At 43.7% G+C, this 20,961-nt stretch overlaps 1 protein-coding gene across 1 annotated transcript in view; it reads right to left on the minus strand.

Moving 5' to 3' along the window:
- The window catches only part of HTT (huntingtin), a 136,142-nt gene that overhangs the window by 85,326 nt on the left and 29,855 nt on the right, over nucleotides 1-20,961 (minus strand). Inside the window, exons 7-14 of the mRNA XM_065877465.1 lie at nucleotides 17,360-17,501; nucleotides 16,460-16,638; nucleotides 12,629-12,833; nucleotides 11,411-11,458; nucleotides 8,404-8,484; nucleotides 3,401-3,753; nucleotides 379-502; nucleotides 3-121 (exon numbers count right to left, since the gene is read on the minus strand). Of these exons, the coding sequence (XP_065733537.1) occupies nucleotides 3-121; nucleotides 379-502; nucleotides 3,401-3,753; nucleotides 8,404-8,484; nucleotides 11,411-11,458; nucleotides 12,629-12,833; nucleotides 16,460-16,638; nucleotides 17,360-17,501 (1,251 nt within the window). The remainder of the gene's footprint in view (nucleotides 1-2; nucleotides 122-378; nucleotides 503-3,400; nucleotides 3,754-8,403; nucleotides 8,485-11,410; nucleotides 11,459-12,628; nucleotides 12,834-16,459; nucleotides 16,639-17,359; nucleotides 17,502-20,961) is intronic.

A 20,961-nucleotide genomic window follows, 5' to 3' on the forward strand; every position in this document is an offset into this window, starting at 1 on the left:
ACCTTGTTTTCCGGATCTCCTGGCTCAGCAGCTTCATCTCTTGAGACAAATTTATCTATACTGCTGTCAGAGGGCTGCCTGCTGTGGCCCATGCTTTGCAACAAATGTGCTTGTTGAAGGGCTTCAAAATCAGAGAAAGAGAGGTTAAGCGACAAGTTTCCAATTAAAACACAAATACACATATTTACACAAAGTCAATATGAAACCACAGGATTTAGATTAAAAAAAGGATAATAACTTCTCAATTGATTTTCCTCATTTGCTATTTACACCTCAGGAAACAAAGACACCAGGAGATTTCTTCTCAGAAGCTGAGATATAAGAGGTCAGGGTTGAAGACAAGGCCGCTCCGTAGTCCATGGCCTGAAGTCAACGTACCGATGGAAGAGTTTCTGAAAGCCTCCGTGTCTTCATCAGGAAGAACCACAGCAGCGTCCTCGTCCTCGTCCTGGGGCTGCCCCACTTGCATCCCTGGGTACTGGCTGTCGGCACCATCTAATACCTAAACAGTTCAAGAGGGGCTGTGAGGGTTCTGAAGTGCTACCACCGAGGAGCAAGCCCTCCAACGTGGAAGGCAAAGGCAAAACCCCACAAATAACACGGACCACATCTCACACGCCAACACGAAGGTCACTTCTTCAAGTACACGTGGGTGTGTGCGTGTACATTATCAAGAGCTGACTGACCACGCATTACTGCTACATTATAAAAAGCTTTTGTAACTCTAAAAATTCCAAAACAATTCCAATCTGAACATTTCTCTTTTTGATTACAAAAAGAAAAAAAATCCAAACAAAAGTCTTTGTGTTCACAAGCAAATTTTACAGTAAGTCAAAAACGAGGAAGAATCTTTTAGACAAAAGTCTACCAATAGGTTATCCCTTAAACTGTTAGAAATGACCCAACTAAGTTCTGGGCCCAATATTTCATATATTTAGCCATATATGTGGGTTGTGATTTCATACAGCAAAATTTTTCACATCCAATTGTAATTGACCTGAAAAACTGAGTGATGTACCTTCAGTAGGCAAGTTAAATTATTACTGAAATAAATTCTGTATCATTTAAAAAATCATCCCAAATCCCTCCAATTAAATTAAAAAGAAACTGAGCTACTTGCTCAAAAACAACCAAGAAAGAAATGATTTTCTCCATTCTCCAGACTGTTTAAAAAAAAAGAACCCACACAGGCTAAAATGAGAAGTTTCACCACAATAAAAAACAACATTTTTTGAATGTCATACTACACCCCAGGCAGGCTCAAAAGTAATTACATGTATTATTTCCCTTATCCTCATAAGCCTTAACAACATAAGTACTGTCATGATCTTCATTTCGTGGATAAGAAAACTGAGGCAAGAAGGGCCATAACTGTGCCAGGCTACACAGCTAGTAAATGGCCGAGCCAGAATTCTCATCGTGGTGGGCTCCCTCCAAGACAAGCCCCACACTGGGCTCTCTCGTGAGGACAATCCCGACCCCCTACAGTTGGCTTACTTTTCTCTATGGCACTTATTGCTATCTGACTATGTGTTTATTTACCTGTTGATCACTGGCTCATCATCTGCCCCACCCACACAGGCACACACTCTAGAACAGAGGCAGGCAAACTACGTCGGTGTGCCAAACCTGGCCCACCAGCTGTTTTTGTAAATAAAGTTTTATTGGAACACAGTCATGCTCATTCATTTACATATTTACGGCTGCTCTGGCACTTCAACAGCACAGACGAGTATACAACACAGGTCATATGGTTCACAAAGCCAAAGATATTTATTATCTGGCCCTAAATGGGAAGAGTTTGAGGAGTCCCACTCTAAAATATTAGCTTTGGGCTTCCCTGGTGGCGCAGTGGTTGAGAATCTGCCTGCCAATGTAGGGGACACGGGTTCGAGCCCTGGTCTGGGAAGATCCCACATGCCACGGAGCAACTAGGCCCGTGAGCCACAACTACTGAGCCTGCGCGTCTGGAGCTTGTGCTCCGCAACAAGAGAGGCCACAACAGTGAGAGGCCTGCGCACCGTGATGAAGAGTGGCCCCCACTTGCCACAACTAGAGAAAGCCCTCGCACAGAAACGAAGACCCAACACAGCCAAAAATAAATTAATTAATTAATTAAATTAAAAAATATATATATTAGCTTTGTGTGAGCAGTTTTGTATGTTGTGCCCTCTACTTCATCTGCGGCTTGTAGGACAATCCCTGGAACATAACAGATGCTCAGTACATTTGTTCAGCCAATAACTAATGACTAAATAAAGGACATGGAAGCACCTCATAAATCAGAAAGAACTCTGCCAGTGTGAGAAGCATCAAGGGAAGAGGTTTAGTTCCCTGCAGGCTACAGCCCGGCGTGGGTCCCTGGCCCAGCCCTACCACACAACATACAGCTGCTGCAGCACTCCCAGATGGGATGCTTTCACAGCCTCCTATGGTCATTCAGTCCTACTTCTAGCAAACCTGCCCAGAAATTATCTACTGTAAAAAGGCAAGATGAAAGCTGGCGCAATAAGCAAACAACAGAAACTTCCTCCGCACACTTAACGTGCTACTGAGCCCGGCACTTTCCCAACCTTCTCTTCTCCCGGCCTACTGGTTAGCACTCTTCACCCTTTCCTGACTTAAAATCATTTCCCACCGTTCCCGTTATCTGTCCTATCCTCCTCCAGGTCTTCTAGTTAAAAACCCCAACCGTGAGCCCACTTCTCCAGCCGAGTAAGCGGCATCCACTCGGCCATTAGGAACCACATCCACGTGACAAGTGGAGAGCTGCAGTGCTTTAGCTCATGATCTGTAACACACAGTTTCTGTATTCATTTAAGTAAAAAATATATATATATCCTTAATAAAATACATTCAATAGCAGCAAACCAATTAATAGTACAAACTGTTTCGATAAAATGGGGCTGTAAAATTTGGTATATACCTGTACCAAGCTCTAGACCACTCTTGAGGTGTTTCTTGTCCACTAACTCAGAGATAAGAGGCCCTCAGGTCCATGCTCAAGATGGGATATGTTGTAAAAGGTTTTGAAAAGTCAAAAAGTGTTAAAATAATGCACAGTATTAATGTCATTAATCATACTGCATTAAGACCACAGATCTGTTACTAACAGGCTCCTCAAGGACTTTCAAAACAATGACCTAACCTGTGCCCAACAAGATATTAAGAAATTTTTAATGCACTTTTGACCTCCACGTTCGGCACAAAAGACACCGGGCTGTTTCCTTCAGTGAAGGACTCAGATGGGGCCGAGCTGCCTGTTGAGGATCTGAGCTGGTAACCTCTACACTATTATCAGCGGGTCAGATGAATGGAGTGAACCAGCAGGAGGGTCCAGGTCTGGGCCTCCAGGGAAGGCCCCTCTGAAGAAACTGGGCTGCCCCCTCCAACCACTCACAATTTCAGAACTGTCGGAAGGGGTCACGGCTGAATCGGGCCCCTCGGTGGTGGTCTGGGAGCTGTCACTGATGGGAGAGGAGGCCTGGGTCCCATCGTTCAGGTCCATGGCAGGGTCAGACGGGACGGCGCTCATCTGGCTGGAGCTGTGGCTCAAGATGTCCTCCTCGTCCCCGTCAGTGGCACCACTCGTCAAGTCACAGCCGGTCAGATCCACCGAGTCCGTCTGAAGTGTGTGCTGTGACCGGGGCTGCTCAGTGATGATGTCGTGACCCACAGAGTCGGCAGCTGAGCCAGGAGTGGAGACCCCAGAAGAGGCAGCCAGCTCACCACCAATCTCCCCCTTGACTGAGGCTGAAGACAAAGAAACACTCATTCTTCAAAGGGTCAGGAAAAGCATTCAATATGGGATCAAATATTTGCAAAATACCCCAAAATTCACCATCAGCAAATGTTTTAACTGCAAGAATCCCCGAAATACAGTGAAAATATGAACTACTCAGTTTCAAAAGCAAGACAACAGTGCATCCTTCAAACATGTTTACTGTATTATTTACTTACCTTTTACTATATTACAGTATTGATAAAATAAGGATCACAAGTAGATATTTTTTAAGTGCTGTGAATATTCTCAAATGGCATTTCAGGGCAAAACCTGAACCCTGCCCAGCAACATTACCACCTCCAGTTCTTAAGCAACTGGTCCAGCCTGAGCGTGGAGCAGCAACAAGACTTAGGCGATTCCTAGGCAGCCTGGTCAGGGGCACAGGCTGGGTGGTCACAAATGCCCGGAGCAGGGCTTCCCTGGTGGTGCAGTGGTTGAGAGTCCGCCTGCCGATGCAGGGCACAGGGTTCGAGCCCTGATCCGGGAAGATCCCACATGCCACATAGCAACTAAGTCCGTGCGCCACAACAACTGAGCCTGCGCTCTTGAGCCCAAGAGCCAACACTACTGAAGCCTGCGTGCCTAGAGCCCGTGCTCCACAACAAGACAAGCCACTGCAATGAGAAGCCCGCGCACAGCAACTAAGAGTAGCCCCCGCTCGCCGCAACTAGAGAAAGCCCACGCACAGCAACAGAGACCCAACGCGGCCAAAAATAAATAAATTTATTTAAAAAAGCAAAAAACAAAAAGAAACCAAATGCCCGGAGCTCTAAGCAAGCAGTGCTCTTGGAGGTGGGCTTTCCTTCTTCCCAGACCCTGTTCAAGACCTCTAAGCCAGTCCTGCTCTCCGGTAGCGTAAAGTTTCACATTTTTCTAGTTTAGTTTTTAAATTCCCATTAAAAAACAAAAACAAAAAAAACACCATTATGGGGACTTCCCCGGTAGCACAGTGGTTAAGACTCTGCGCTCCCAGTGCAGGGGGCTTGGGTTCGATCCCTGATCAGGGAACTAGATCCCACATGCATGCCTCAACTAAGAGTTCATATGCCACAACTAAGGAGCTGGCAAGCTGCCACTAAGGAGCCCACCTGCTGCAACTAAGACCCGGTGCCACCAAATAAATAAATACGTAAAATTATTTATTTATAAATGAATAAATAAATAAATATACTACCACTACATAAAAATCTACACCAAGCTGTTAGCAGTGTCACTCCTGTAGGCCAGTGGGTCAATGAGCACTTGGGCTTTATAATGTTGTGTATAGCTGTAATTTTTTTGTTGTTGTAACTTTATTTTTGTAAGTTAAAAAATCAATTTCTATTTTGTAGACTAAATCAATAAGTAATCACCACTGCAATTATTCAGTCTCCATCCCCAGTATTTCAGCCTCATCTTCAGTTACCTAAAAATATTACTTTGCACAGGATTATACAACCCAAACCACTCTCATTTAATCCAATTATTAGTATCTTACTAAATACTCATCTTTCACAAGATGAATAAAGAGCTTAGATAACTATTTGTAAACAAATGTAAATTTCTTTCAAGTTAAATTACCCTCAATTTTTTTTAATTGAGGTATAGTTGATTTACAATGTTTCAGGTGTACAGCAGTGACTCACACATACACATACATATATATATATATATATATATATTTACAGATTCTTTTCCATTATAGGTTATTACGAGACATTGAATATAGTTCCCTGTGCTATACAGTAGGTCCTTGTTTATCTGTTTTATATATAATAGTGTGTATATCTGTTAAACCCAAATTCCCAATTTATCCCTCTCCTGCTCTTTCCCCTTTGGTAACCATAAGTTTGTTTTCTTTGTCTGTGAATCTATTTCTGTTTTGTAAATGAGTTCATTTGTATCATCTTTTTAAGATTCCACATATAAGTGCTAACATACGATATTTGTCTTTCTCCGTCTGACTTACTTCACTTAGTATGATAATCTCTAGGTCCATCCATGTTGCTGCAAATGTCATTATTTCATTCTTCTTTATGGCTGAATAGTATTCCATCGTATATATGTACCACATCTTCTTTAAGCATTTCTCTGTCGATGGGCATTTAGATTGTTTCCACGTTTTGGTTATTGTAAGTAGTGCTGCAGTGAACATATGGGTGCATGTATCCTTTCAAACCACGTTTTTCTCTGGATATATGCCCAGCAGTGAGATTGCTGGATCGTATGGTAGCTCTATTTTCAGTTTTTTAAGGAACTTCCACACTTCCACTTTTCCGTAGTGGCTGGACCAATTTACATTCCCACCCACAGTGTAGGAGGGATCTCTTTTCTCCACACCCTCTCCAGCATTTATTATTTGTAGACTTTTTGATGATGGCCATTCTGACTGGTGTGAGGTGGTACCTCATTGTAGTTTTGATTTGCATTTCTCTAATAATTAGTGATAATGAATATCTTTTCATGTACCTGTTGGCTATCTCTATGTCTTCTTTGGAGAAATGTCTATTTAGGTCTCTGCCCATTTTTGATTGGGTTGTATATTTTTTTTACATGAAGCTGTATGAGCTGTCTGTATATTTTGGGAATTAATCCCTTGTCGGTCTCGTCACTTGCAAATATTTTCTCCCATTCTGTAGGCTGTCTTTTCATTTTCTTTATGGTTTCCTTTGCTGTGCAAAAGCTTTTAATTCCATTACTCTAGGAAACAGACCCAGAAAAACACTGCTGTGATTTATGTCAAAGAGTATTCTGCCTATGTTTTCCTCTAGGAGTTTTATAGTATCTGCTCTTACATTTAGGTCTTCAATCCATTTTTAGTTTATTTTCGTATATGGTTTAGAGAATGTTCTAATTTCATTCTTTTACATCTAGCTGTCTAGTGTTCCCAGCACCACTTTATTGAAGAGACTGTCTTTCCTCCATTGTATAGTCTTGCCTCATATGTTGTAGATTAATTGACCATAAGTGTGTGGGTTTATTTCTGGGCTTTCTATCCTGTTGCACTGATCTATGTGTCTGTTTTTGTGCCAGTACCATACTGTTTTAATTAGTGTAGCTTTGTAGTAGAGTCTGAAGTCAGGGAGTGATTCTTCCAGCTCCATTCTTCTTTTTCAAGATTGTTTTTTGACTATTCAGGGTCTTTTGTGTTTCCATACAAATTTAAAAAATTTTTTGTTCCAGTTCTGTGAAAAATGCCACTGGTAATTTGATAGGGATTGCAATGAATCTGTAGATTGCCTTGGGGGTATGGTCATTTAAACAATATTGATTCTTCCAATCCAAGATCACAGTATATCTTTCCATCTGTTTATGTTGTCTTCAATTTCTTTCATCAGTGTCTTATAGTTTTTGGAGTACAGGTCTTTTGCCTCCTTAGGTAGGTTTATTCCTAGGTTTTTGTTTTTCTTTTTTTGATGAGAAGCTAAATGGGATTGTTTCCTTAATTTCTCTTTCTGACATTTTATTGTTAGTGTATATTAATTTTGTATATTAATTTTGTATCCTGCAACTTTACCAAACTCATTGATGAGCTCTTGTAGTTTTCCGGTGGCATCTTTAGGATTTTTTATGTATAGTATCATCTGCAAACACTGACAGTTTTACTTCTTCCTTTCCAACTTGGATTCTTTTTATTTCTTTTTCTTCTCTGATTGCTGTGGTTAGGACTTCCAAAACTATGTTGCATAAAAGTGGCGAGACTGGGCATCCTTGTCTTGTTCCTGATCTTAGACAGAATGCTTTCAACTTTTCACCATTGAGTATGACGTTAGCTGTGCGTTTGTCATATATAGCCCTTATTATGTTGAGGTATGTTCCCTCTATGCCCACTTTCTGGAGTTTTTATCATAAATGGATATTGAATTTTTTCAAAAGCTTTTTCTACATCTATTGAGATCATCATATGGTTTTTATTCTTCAGTTTGTTGATGTGGTCTATCACATTGACTGATTTGTGGAGACTGAAAAATCCTTGCATCCCTGGGATAAATCCTATTTGACTACATCTATGTTCGTCAATGATATTGGCCTGTAATTTTCTTTTTTTGTGGTATCTTTGTCTGGTTTCAGTATCAAGGTGACAGTGGCCTCATAGAATGAGTTTAGAAGTGTTCCTTCCTCTGCATTTTTTGGAATAGTTTCACAAGGATAGGTGTTAACTCTTCTCTAAATGTTTGGTAGAATTCACCTGTGAAGCCATCTGGTCCTGGACTTTTGTTTGTTGGGAGTTTTTAAATTACTGATTCAATTTCAATACTGATAATCGGTCTATTCATATTTTCTATTTCTTCCTGGTTCAGAGCCTCAGACAATTTTTAATCCCATTTTCCCCCTCACAACCCATGCAATTCATGAGACACTTTACCCACCATCCTCTTCTCAAAAAGACGTATACTCAGGGAGTACAAACCTAATTTTAAAACGGCTTAAACCAGGGAAAACAGCAAACACTTGATGCAAGAAAACACACACATTTCAAAGTGAACACTATAAAAGACTCCTGAATCATCCACCATTTGAGCAAGCTGGCTTCACTGCTGCCTCCCAGGAGCAAGATCCATGGAGGTGCAGGGGAGGGGAGGAGGTGGGCGCAGCAGGGGAGAGCAAGGAGGACACCACGGCCACTCCGAGAGAGCTACCTGCAAAGGTGGGGCTGCTGTCGTCTGACCTTGACTCAGAGTCATCCTCCAAGGCTGCTGCTTCTCCAAAGAGCACTTTCCCTAGGAAATGACGTAGCGAGAGTCCTTTTAAGCTTGCTAAAAGGACGAACTTTGAAAATCAAATAAATGTACATTCCAAGAGGAATATCGTAAGTATATTTAATTCCTGCTCTCAGTCCATCATTATATATAAGTTCCTTTATACCTCTAGAGGGTGAAACACAAAAAATGCAGAGATATCATACTTAGAGTACTATTAAAGTCAATAAACCTATATGGAAAAAGAATTAAAAGCAACGATTCTCAATCTGTACTACAAAGTACTTTAATAATTAATATTTATTGACTTAGACTAGTGTTAATGTTAAATAATTTATATTACTGTTTATTTAATCTTAAAAATGGTAAGTTATGGCTAGAACCAATTCTATTAGCCTTTGGAATATTCATGTCATATCTCCAATGGCACATCAAAACTTATATATAAAACTTTTATAGCTAAAAGTCACTTTTATTTTATTATCTTTTAATCTGCTAGATTTCTATCATTGATAATCAGTACTCAGGTACTGTTATGATCTGTGAGGATGGAATAATATTTCATCTTTTGCAAAATCCTAAAAATACATTTCACAGTTCATGGTTTCTAAATTATATTAACAAGAAAAAGAGAAAACAAAGGTCTTAACATGATTTAACTGGGATCATTAAATCATTTTGGTTATATTACATATAAATGTCATTAAACAACACTATCAATATAATTACTGGTAAGTTCCAATTTCTGATTTCACTGCTCTTCAAAGATTAAGTCATAGGGGTGATAACTTCCACAAATCTACACTGATGTGACATTAAAACCCTCCCCCCACCCCAGAAAAAAGCAAAGGAAACTCAAAATCTAGATGAAACTAACACAGCAACTTCGCTTGTCTACTAAATAACAGGGTCCTTTATTACAGAACAAGTGATTTACCTTGAGAAAGCAAATAACATTCCAACCTGTGAATTCAGAGTTAATGAAATCAGTCTCTGTCTTTGGAAACAGTAGTTTGCAAATCTGTTCCAAGGAGTTCTCCCGAAGAGTGGGCAAGGGCCAGGCTGCTGCCAAGATGCCAGGCCACAACCCGCAGCCCTCACCCTTACATTCAACAACAACAACTCTGTTTTTCTCTCTCCTATGTACTGGCAGATTTCACTTGAAAAAAAGAATTCTGCAGCTATGACAGGAAACTGTGAAAACTGCAGCTCTAAATAAACACAACAACAACAAAACACTTGAAAAACAAAAAAGAGATTGAGGACAAATCATATGTCCTAGCCTCAAGAAAACAAAATACATCTCTACCAGTCAACGAGTCATCTTATCACCATAAGAAAAAGTGACCGAGAAACAAACAAGGCAAGTGCCGGAGAAATCTAGTCTCATGTCTGAAAATCTCTTCCTAGTCCAAGAATAGAAAGGCTAGCTTTTCCTGACACCCTTTCAGTCTTCAAGCAATCTCAGTGTTTTCACCAAAATCTCAAACTTGACTAAGTATCCCACACTATGATGGCCCAAATATTATTAATTCTAAGTACTTCTAGGAAATGCTTACTTAATCCAGTTAAGGCTAGCATATTATTCCTGTTAAGATACCATTCAATACTACAAATAATATTAGGCATCAGGCTCTCAATTAAATACTCAACTCATGACACACAAAAAAGATTAGTATGTTGTATGTAAAAGATTAGTTGTTATATGTCAATTATACCTCAAAAAAAACACAAAAACGGTATAAGTCTTTTAGGATTTCAAAATAGAAAATAACAGCAATTCTTTCCTATGGAAATCTAGACTGGAACAGAACATAATTGGTGCTATAAGTGATGACGTGTACCAAAGCTATCAGACCATGTCAGACACACTTCGATTAAATAAAAATAAACAAACTGTATCAGAAACTTAGGTATGTACGAAGCTAAATATGTCTGAAAAATGACAACCAGGCCCAAATTCACCAAATGATTAACCAAACGTTATTCCTAATACTAAACAAAATTCACTGGGAAGATGAGTTACCTTTATAAATATAACATTCCCTAAAGCAGGAAAAGGCAAACTCCAGCTCACCCAGTTCTGTAAAATAAAGTTGTACTGGAATGAAGTTGCACCCATTAGCTTAGTATTGTCTATGGCTGCCTTCCTGCCACAGGACAGAGTTGAATCATTGCAAAAGAGACAGTAAGGACCACAGGCTAAAATGTGTACCACCTGGCCCTTTACAGAAAACATTTGCTGACCTCTGGCCTAAAGCATTAGAAATTTATGACAGGGAATTCTGTGGTGGTCCAGTGGTTAGGATACGGTGCTCTCATTGCCGGGGCCCCGGGTTTAATCCCTGGTCAGGGAACTAAAATCCCATAAGCCACGTGGTACAACCAAAAAAAAAAAAAAGGAAATATATGACAAACCAATTCTGTTACACAAGCAACTTTTAAAACCCATCCTAGGGACTTCCCTGGTGGCACAGTGGTTAAGAATCCACCTGCTAATGCAGAGGACACGCGTTCAAGCCCTGGTCCGGGAAGATCCCGCATGACGCAGAGCAACGAAGCCCGTGCGCCACAACTACTGAGCCTGCGCTCTAGAGCCCGCGAGCCACAACTACTGAAGCCCGCGCGCCTAGAGCCTGTGCTCAGCAACAAAAGAATCCACTGCAATGAGAAGCCCGCTTGCTGCAACAAAGAGTAGCCCCCACTCGCCGCAACTAAAGAAAGCCCACGCACAGCAACGAAGACCCAATGCAGCCATAAATTAATTAATTATTTATTCTTTAAAAAGCCATCCTACAGGACTATTCAGGCCTGGTTATCAGATTCCAGCAACATTTATACATATAATCACCCTATTGAGAAGAGTTATAGGCATAGCCAAATTACATTACAGAAATACGGAAAAAGCAGTAAGGTTGAAAATAAGAATCATTTCTGAAATAATCACCTTTTTGTTTCCTTGAAAGGACAGGGCTGCATGAAGAACCCCCTCCAGCTGTAAATCACAGAAAATGACAGATGAAAGTAAGGTAACAAGCTGCTAAAATCCAGAAGGAATTAGAAAATCTTTAAGCTTGATTCAACTTTAAAACTAGAAAATATGTGAACATATTTCTACAGGTGGTGCTTAACTACCATACTGTAACGTGAAAACTACATGTTACAATTTTAATTTCAACGTGAAAATTATATTAACACTCAAATATACAGTTCTAAAATGCAAAAGAGCTCAAAGTGCATTTAAAAAGTCAAACTAAAAACATTAGAAATCTCGGATTATTTGGTCAACTAATAATTAAATACAAATTTTCATTAGAAATTAGTATTTCCAGCAATTATTTGTAAGGCATGCATTCCACAGAGAAAAGGATTGTTCAGTACAAAGGACAGTGGACAGGCAGATCAACATTTTCCACTCATGGTTCAGGCAAACACTTGTGTTCAAATGAGGCAGCATTCAGACTTCCCGCCAACCTTCCCTGGTCTGCAGATGCTGTGGGTAAAGGCCACACCGCACCCACACTGCACTAAACGGACCCCATGCACCACGCCTACTCAGTGCAGTCAGCAAAGGCTGCAGAAAGAAGCCTCTGCCGCTGAGCCAGACCCAGTTCTAGAGGCTGGACTCAGGGACCCATCTCTTCCAGCTCCCCAGGGGCAGCTCCACGTTAGACTGGTGGGTCTGCACAGCATCCGGCGGCGGGATTAGGGCCCAGTGCCCAAGAGCATGGGGAAGAAGCGCAGAGATGGGGCGGAGGAGGTGCCACGAGACGAGGAACAGAAGGGGTTTTCTAGAATCAGGCGCGACAGCAAAAAGGGCCCAGAGGGCAGAAAAGGAGTCCAGAATTCCAGGAAGACTTGAAGAGCCCACCTTTGGCAAAGGGACACAGCGTCTGGAAATCCCTTCCCGAGTGCTTCCAGTTCACGACAGATGAAATGCCACGCAGAGGCAGCCGAGTCAGATGCAGGAGGCGGGTTTCACGTGCTGGCCTCACCCTGCCACCTAGCCTTCCCACCTCAGCCCTGCCCCGTCTACACAATAAGGACGACACCTGCATCGCAAGTCTCCTAAGGAACTGAGCTGTCCGTTGCTCAGCACAGCGTCGGAGCAAGGGTCAGGAGAGGGGCCAGTAACACTGCAGGGTGGACCTTCCTAACGCCTTACCTATAAGCTCCACGATACTTCCGCTACGACTTCGGCAACCGGGCTCAGCCTTGGCGGCAGTGAGCTGCCCGATGCCGCCCGCCGTGGTCAGCACTCGCAGGAGCTCAGGTGGAGGGGTTCTGAGGAGCTGCTGCAGGAGTTCCAGCGCCCCAGTCACAACATTGTGGTCTTGGTGCTGAGTATAATGCAAGGTCAATTCGTACACCTAGAAACAGAAACACCAGTGTCACTCCCATGGTTTTTAAAATGTGTCCTAGGTTTCAGGTTTTTGTTTTGTCTTACGTTGGGGAAATTTGTGCCTTAATTTCACCTCTAAAAACTTCTCTATCCCTTCTACCAGTGTGATCATAGCTTCCATGCTGTTTTCTAAAGTCCCAGCATTTTTTTCACTGTTACATTAATTCCTTAAAAGTAAATACAGCACTTCCACAAAAGCAGAAGCATGCTAGTGAAGAGCTCCAGCTCCCTCAACGGGTGACTAGTAAAGGAGAGTAAAGCCCCAAATACACGGAGCGCACAGCTACTCGAACACACACTTAATAAGCAAGAAGTACTGTCATGAGTGCCACTGAGAAAGGGTTTCCAAAGCTTTTAAAGGCACTAAACTTCATTAGTGCTTTTAATACTATATCACATTATATGAACATAGTGTATTTCTCCTTTTTCCCTTTAATTAGAGGTGCCAGATAATATACAGAGTTCCCAGCCAAACCTGAATTTCAGATAAACAAATTATTTTGTAGTGTAACTGTGTCCCGTGCAATTTCAGGCATACTTACACCACAAGATTACTGATGATTTATCTGAAATTCAAATAACTGGTACCCCCTATTTTTATTTGCCAAGTTGGGCAGCCTTACCTTTAATACCATAAAAGTCATATATATGTTTTTTAAAAAGACAGTATAGTGGTTTATAGAATAAAAAGTAAAAGTCTCAAAGGTGGCTACTCTGACTGGCTTGTTTTTAGTTCCTCTGACGGTTACCTCCGTAACTCTAGGTCACAGATCTGCAAACCACGGTCCACAGGCAAATGTGGCCCTCCATCTGTTTTTGCACATAGTTTTACTGGAGCATGGCTGTGTGTGTACTGTCTGTGGCTGCTTTCCTGCTACGGTGCTGGAGTTGAGTAGTTGGCCCATGAGCCCTGCTCTAGGTAATCAGCTTTACACCGCGATTCCTGAGCCATCTGCTCTGAGCAAAGAATCTCTTGACTTCTTACTATGTAAATGGGGGAAATGGGCACTCACACTCCCTCACCTCATCTGCCTCCTCCCAAATTCTGTTAGCAACCTGAGTGCTTTTATATTAAGGGTTACATTTATTTAGTACGATGTAACTTTTAAAATCGCACGTGCTCTGCCTAGATGTTGAGCATCTGTCATACAGAGCGAAGTCAGTCAGAAAGAGAAAAACACATATTGCATATTAACGCATGTATGTGGAATCTAGAAAAATGGTACAGATGAACCTATCTGCAGGGCAGGAATAGAGACGCAGACGTAGAGCACAGACGTGTGCACACGGTGGGCAGGAAGGGGAGGGTGGGATGAATTGGGAGATTACGACTGACGTAAGTACGCTACCATGTGTAAAACAGGTAGCTAGTGGGAACCTGCGGTATAGCACAGGGAGCTCAGCTCGGGGCTCTGTGATGACCTAGATGGGGGGGATGGGGGAGAGGGGGAGGTCCCAGAGGGCGGGGATATAGGTATACGTACAGCTGATTCACTTCGTTGTACAGCAGACACTAACACAACACTGTAAAGCAATTACACTCCAATAAAAAAAAATCAGTATGTGTCCCATCACGTGTACATTAACATCCTTCACTGCAAATCCTATTAATGTGACTGGACCCAAAAAGAAAGAAGTATTTCATTATTACTAGTCCTGTGTCATTTGAAAGAGAATGTCCCAAGGACAACCGTTAAATGGATTCTCTTTTATCATAATCTCTTACTTGCTTAAAAGTATTCAACATTTTAATTTGTTTCATAATTGGATAACTTACTTTTATAAATTTTCCTGGTTTTCCCCTCCTTTTAACATACACACATGCCTTCCCTTTTTCCCAGCACTTAATCATAACATTGGTCACAGGGAGCTCCTTGGACTCCCTGTGTCTAATCTGAATGGCACACAGTACCAGTCATCTCAGAATTGCTTCTAACACATTCCTGGGTTAGGTGCTTTGTTTCTTGGATTTCAGGACTTCCTCTTTTTTTGTTATCTATTTCTCATTTTGCTGGAATACATCTTCAAATAATTTTTTCAAAAAGCATACATGAAAAAAGTAAGTGCACATGAAAAGCAAACCGAATTCTTACATATCTAAAAGTATCTATATTTTGCCCACACTTGCTTAACAGTTTAGCCAGGCTCAGGATTATTTTAAATTCTATTTAAATACAGCTAGCCAAACTATTATTACATTAGCTGAGTTGAACTTCTTAATCAAAATAATTTAATTCAAAATGGCCAATAGTCAAAAGAAAATAGATTAGATATGTTTTAGAGACAATCTTATCTAGCTTGCTAATGCAACAAGGTACCATGTTGTTTAACCATGTTGAAGAAACATTAACTATTAAGAAAATCTGTAATTAATTAAGCACCACATCCCATACCCCTTCACTCCATCCTCCCAGGATTACTGCTCTCTTAGTTTAACACAGTTTTCAATACCCCTCTAGCCGCATCTTCCCCCAGCACCCCTACTGACCTGTGAGAAAGCCTGGAGACCTTTACAGGATCCAGCTCACCCTCACCCGCACACTCTCACTCTCTCACTCAGTGGACCTGGCAAAGGCTGTAGCTTCTGTCTATAAAACTCTCTTCTCCCAGCTCCCTGTGTCTGCTCAAACCCTACTCACCCAAAAGCATCAGCTCGTAACAGCCTGCCCAGCATGCCTCCCTGACCTTGGTCATGCACACCCCCTGCCCCCCGCCATGTACTCTACAGTACCCTACACCCCCCGCCTTGCTATTTAGTGACTGTTTGCTTGCTTCCCCCACTAGACCAATGGTCTCCAAACTTTTGACTAAGCAGCCTTTTTTTAAAAAAAAAAAATCAGAAAAAAGTTCTGAGCATGCAACTCCAATAATATTTATTTTAAAATATTGTACAGGTACTACCGAACTCAGATATTACATATATTATAAAATATGCACCAAATCTGACAAGTCTCTAGCTCCAGTTATTGGTTTACAGGAAATACAGACAACAAAGAAACATGTTAATTTATACAACGGAGAGTCAATTAATAAAAAATCAGATTGCCAGGAGTTCCACAGGACAATCTGTTTCTTCAAAAAATGAACTCTAAGGGAAAAATAGGGATAGAAGGCAACCATCAGATCAAAGAGAATCACAATCCTTATCAACCAATCTTATTTGGGTACTGATTCCAAAGAGCAGAAGAACAAACTGACTGGGGATACGTGGGTATTTGATGTTAAGAAAGTGTTCTTTTTTTTAGGTATGACAAGGGCATCGTCATTAAAATTTTAAAAAAAGAGTCCTCATCTATAGGGACACATATGAAATAGTTGCAGTAAAATAATACGATGGTTGGGGTTTGCTTCGAGCAGGTCCACGTAAACAGTACCCTCGGTGACCTTGTAAAGGGACGCCTTCATTTTTATCTGACATCACTACCACACACAGGTGGAGGAGCCGGGGTCATGACCTAGGATCTGAACCACGGGGTCTGGCTCCAGAGTGCACGCTCTTAAGCCTCGGCTCTGCCACTTCTCTTCCAAATTAGCCGAGTCTCCGAACGTGGGTCACGTGGGCACAAGCACTAGAGTAAAGCGCGGGGCGCCCACCTGGACAAGCTGCTCCGTCGAGGGGGAGACCTCCATCTCTTTCCGCGTCACCCCAAAGCTGCCTTTCAGGCTCGTGTCCTTGACCTGCTGCTGCAGCAAGGGCACCAAATACCTCAAAGTGAGCAGCACTCCGAGAATCAGAAGGGCGGAGCGTTCCTCCTCCACGGGAACCAGCAAACCTACAAAGGCAGCAACAAGATTCTGTCACATCAGATTCGCTGCTGGGAGACTCGTGGCTTCCTTTGTTCACAGGAAGAGATCCAAAGCAGAACCGTATCATGAGGCTGGCCGGGAGGGAAACAGACGGCACAAACATCACGGTAGCGGCCAAAATCCAGGAGTGGCTCTAAAGGGCAACATTTAAAGCCTCAGCTCAGCGAGGCCCTGCAGTGAGTGAGTTTCACTGCCTCTGAAAGCCACGCAGCTCTTTCACGTCGACTGTCCATCCGCGTGCTCCCGGCAGCACCTGCCAGCACGGATTTCCACAGTTGCCCCCAGTAGAGGAGAAGCCTTCACCGGGCCTACACCCCTCCAGAGAGGACCCTCACAGGGACCTGGGCCTCAGTTTCCGGCCGCGGGGACTCCCTGCACTCGGGGTCTCCGCAGAGGTGGTGCGGTGTGCTGCCAGAGGGCCAGGCCGGGAAGGCTCCCGCCCACCGCCCCGCCAGCTGTCCGAGGGCCCGGCCGCATCCGCACTGCTGCACCGAGGGGGAGGAGCCTTCTCGGAACCCTCACCCAGACCCACGGGGGCTCGTTCACATTTACCAGCCGGCCAGGGCTAAAGGGCCCGGTCCAGAAGCCGAGGGGCTGCCTGATTTGAAAGAATTTCACAGGCCTGTCTCAAGTAAACCCTAGTGACCACCCCCCACGGGGAGACTCACTAACAGGCCTGCGCCTTACCTAAGAGCACACTGAGCAGCCAGCTGTAAAAGTACTGCGTCCTCCTGGAGTGCTGGCAGATGCTCACCGCCGAGCCAGCCGCTGTCCGCCGCACGGTAGGAGAGCTGCACTTCAGATTCGCTATGAAAGCCTTCAACAGAACCTGTGGAAGCAAAGTCCAAGCAGACAGAAGACGAAGCTCCTGTGAAACTCATCATGGGCTCCCCTGGTGCAGTGGTTAAGAATCCGCCTGCCAATGCAGGGGACACGGGTTCGAGCCCCGGTCCGGAAAAATCCCACGTGCCGCGGAGCAACTAAGCCCATGCACCACAACTACTGAGCCTGCGCTCTAGAGCCAATGAGCCACAACTACTGAGCCTGTGAGCCACAACTACTGAAGCCTGCGTGCCTAAAGCCCGTGCTCCATAACAAGAGAAGCCACTGCAATGAGAAGCCCGCACACCGCAACAAAGAGTAGGCCCTGCTCGCTGCAACTAGAGAAAGCCCGCACGCAGCAACAAAGACCCAACACAGCCAAAGATAAATAAAATAAAATAAATTTATTTTTTAAAAAAAAAGAAAAAGAAACCACCATGTATTTCAAAAAGCATAACTTGCTCCAAATTCTTGCAGAGAATAAAGTACTAACAATTTGAGACCTTCCTAGAACTGAAAGGAAGCACACCAAATCTGGGATATTTCAGAGCAGTTTGCAAATATGTAGTCGATTTATTTCCTTATAAACTGAGTAGGGACTTGCTCAGCATCTACGTCCCTACACGAGAGTGAAAGCCTTCACTTCTAGAAAAGGTGTCCCCACAAGAGTTGGGGCCACAGTCAGTGAATAACACTATGTAAAATAAATGCAGGGCTTCCCTGGTGGCGCAGTGGTTGAGAGTCCGCCTGCCGATGCAGGGGACACGGGTTCATGCCCCGGTCCGGGACAGGAGAATCCCACATGCCGCGGGGCAGCTGGGCCCGTGAGCCATGGCCGCTGAGCCTGTGATCCGCAACGGGAGAGGCCACAACAGCGAGAGGCCCGCGTACCGCAAAAAAAAAAAAAAAAAACACACACAGTAAATAATGAAGTCCAGGAGAAAAGTGCTAGCCAATCACAGCAAGGTCCCAGCCTAAACAACGGCTTGTAAATGTGCTGCTAATGCCACCAAGAGACAGTCCCAGGTCTGGAAAACGTATGCAGCGTAACTGAGCTGAGACCACACACTCCTCACAGCTATCGTCCTAAGAAACCAGAGAGTAAGACTTGTTACCGTGCCTCCAAGAAAACCCAAAGGAGGGGTGCTATAATTCTAGGGGTGCTATATTGCTAACGATGACCGTTTAAGTCTTCACAAAAATATCCAAAGAATGAAAGGGGGTGACCATCCAGCTGCAGGAGTTTGGTGACTATGTTACTTAAGAACGTCTACTTCCTATCATTCTAAGCTATGCTCTGAGCAATGATTTGGCCCAGCTACTGCTGGGCGTGTACGGAGCCTCGCTGGGCAAGTCAGGGACACCACTGGGGCCCTACCGGGGAGTCTAACCATCGGCAAAGGAGCAGCCAATTAACAGCCTGGCATCTGACTTAAACAAGCTTCTCCCTAACTGCGTGTTGGCATAAACTGGTTCTTAGAGGCTCATCAACGCTCAGTGAATTCACAGATTAGACCTCTGGAACCAGAGAGGTGGAGGACCAGACCCCCAGCCACAGGACACCCCTAGTGGATTGTGGCCTCCAGTTTCTCCCCAGAGACAATACCCGGAGAAACCAGTCAACTTATCTCTGACAAACTTTTTTAGCTTCAAGGAAAGATACATTTTAAAGAACTCCTTTGAGTGAGAACACACACACACACACACACATCACTGAAACGGTAAATAAAGAATCATCCTATATTAGTCCAAACTTCTAAGCAGAATGAAAGCTAAATATTACTATGAAGAGTCAGCCCATGGTGAACTTAAAGTTTGGAATAATAGTAAAATGGAACGAGAGCTCGAGGGCGATTCCTTGGGTCTAAGTCCCACAATCCCGAGAATGCCCTGTAGCAGACTGCTGGCCAGAGGTTACCTAGACCATCCTTAAAAGCTCTTCTCATAAGCGGAGGAAGTGCGCTAGACTACAGGGCAGATAGCTCCACTTCTCTAAACGTAGGCAGGACATATATTTAAGAGTACTTCATTCCACTTCAGGGTCAGAGGACTTAGGGAGTGGAAATGGAAATCAAACCAAACTGTGACTCCAGAACACACTCAGCAGACGGCTAAACTTAAAATGACCAAAATTCCAATTCTGCGAGGCCAGGGAGCTGCTGGAATTCGCACACACCGCTCATGAGGCGTCAGCTCGTGCAGCCACTGAGAAAAGCTGCTTGGAGGCATCTACCGAAGGTGGCATATACACACCCCACAATCTCCGTTTCTAGCTATCACAACCTGTGCTCCAAGAGACACGTACAAGGACAGGCACATCAGCAACGCTTGCGACAGCCAATACTACCAACGACCCAAGGTCCAGCTGCAGTAAAATGATGAGCTGGGGCACATCCATCCAAGGGAGCGCTACACGGCTCCGGAAAACCGCAGGATCTAGTGACACACGCGGTGACATGGGAGAATCTCACGAGCTTAGTGCTGAGCAAAAGAAACCAGACGAAAGGAATACATACTGCATGGTCCTACATATTTACATTTTAAAAACAGACCCTCTGGCATTAGAAGCCAGGTCAGTGATCAGCCCTGTGGAGGAAGGAGGGAGTAGTGACAGGGAGAGGGGGCGGAGGCTCCCGGGTGCTGGTAATACTCCATATGTCCAGACCTAGGCAGCGGCCGTGAGGGCAGATTCGCTTTGTGGCCACTCATCAAGCAGTACATGTATGATTTACACGCTTCTTGTATGTACATTATACACCAGTCAAATAAAAGGCTCGGGAGTCTCAATATTTAACAGGCAACCCTGAGAATAACACCGCAGGGCTCCTGTTAGGAAACTTCTGATCAAACATGCTGTACTGGACACGTGAACCTCTACTTCCCAGACACCCCACCAGAATCACATGTACAAGGTTTAAAAAGCTTAAACTTACAAGGACAAAAAGAACAGAACAGGGACAAGGGCAGACTAGAGGCATTAGCAAATTTCTGGAAGCTAGAAAGTAAACAAGTGGTAATGGACTGATTTGCAGCTCTCAGGCAGAAGTTCCCACGCAAGCCTTTTTGGGAGCTGGGGAGAACGACTGAAAGCCACCAACCAAAGGCAAGCTCACTCAAGCCACAGAAATCCAAGAAAAGCTCAGGCTTAGGAGTACCAGAGACATCTGAAAGTGGCGTGGATGTGGGGACGAAACAGCTGCTCATCTAACAGCTCCTTGGGGAAACTGCCAAGCCCCTCTCCCACCCAGGCAGCCCAGGATGTGGTCTTCACTTCCCCGTCTCCCGCAGAGACAGGGAATCCCCAGAGATGCTGCCACAGCTGAGGACAGGCACGAGGCACAGACAGAAAACAGAAATTAAGAAGAAGTCTGCATTCTCACCAGTGAGACTGTTAGCACCCTTCCATCCAAGGGTCCCAGGACAAATGCAGCTGGGCTGATGCCTCCAAGCAGGAGAATGAGGGATTT

This window comes from Phocoena phocoena, chromosome 5 (assembly GCF_963924675.1).
Source record: "Phocoena phocoena chromosome 5, mPhoPho1.1, whole genome shotgun sequence".
Taxonomy (NCBI): Eukaryota; Metazoa; Chordata; class Mammalia; order Artiodactyla; family Phocoenidae; genus Phocoena; species Phocoena phocoena.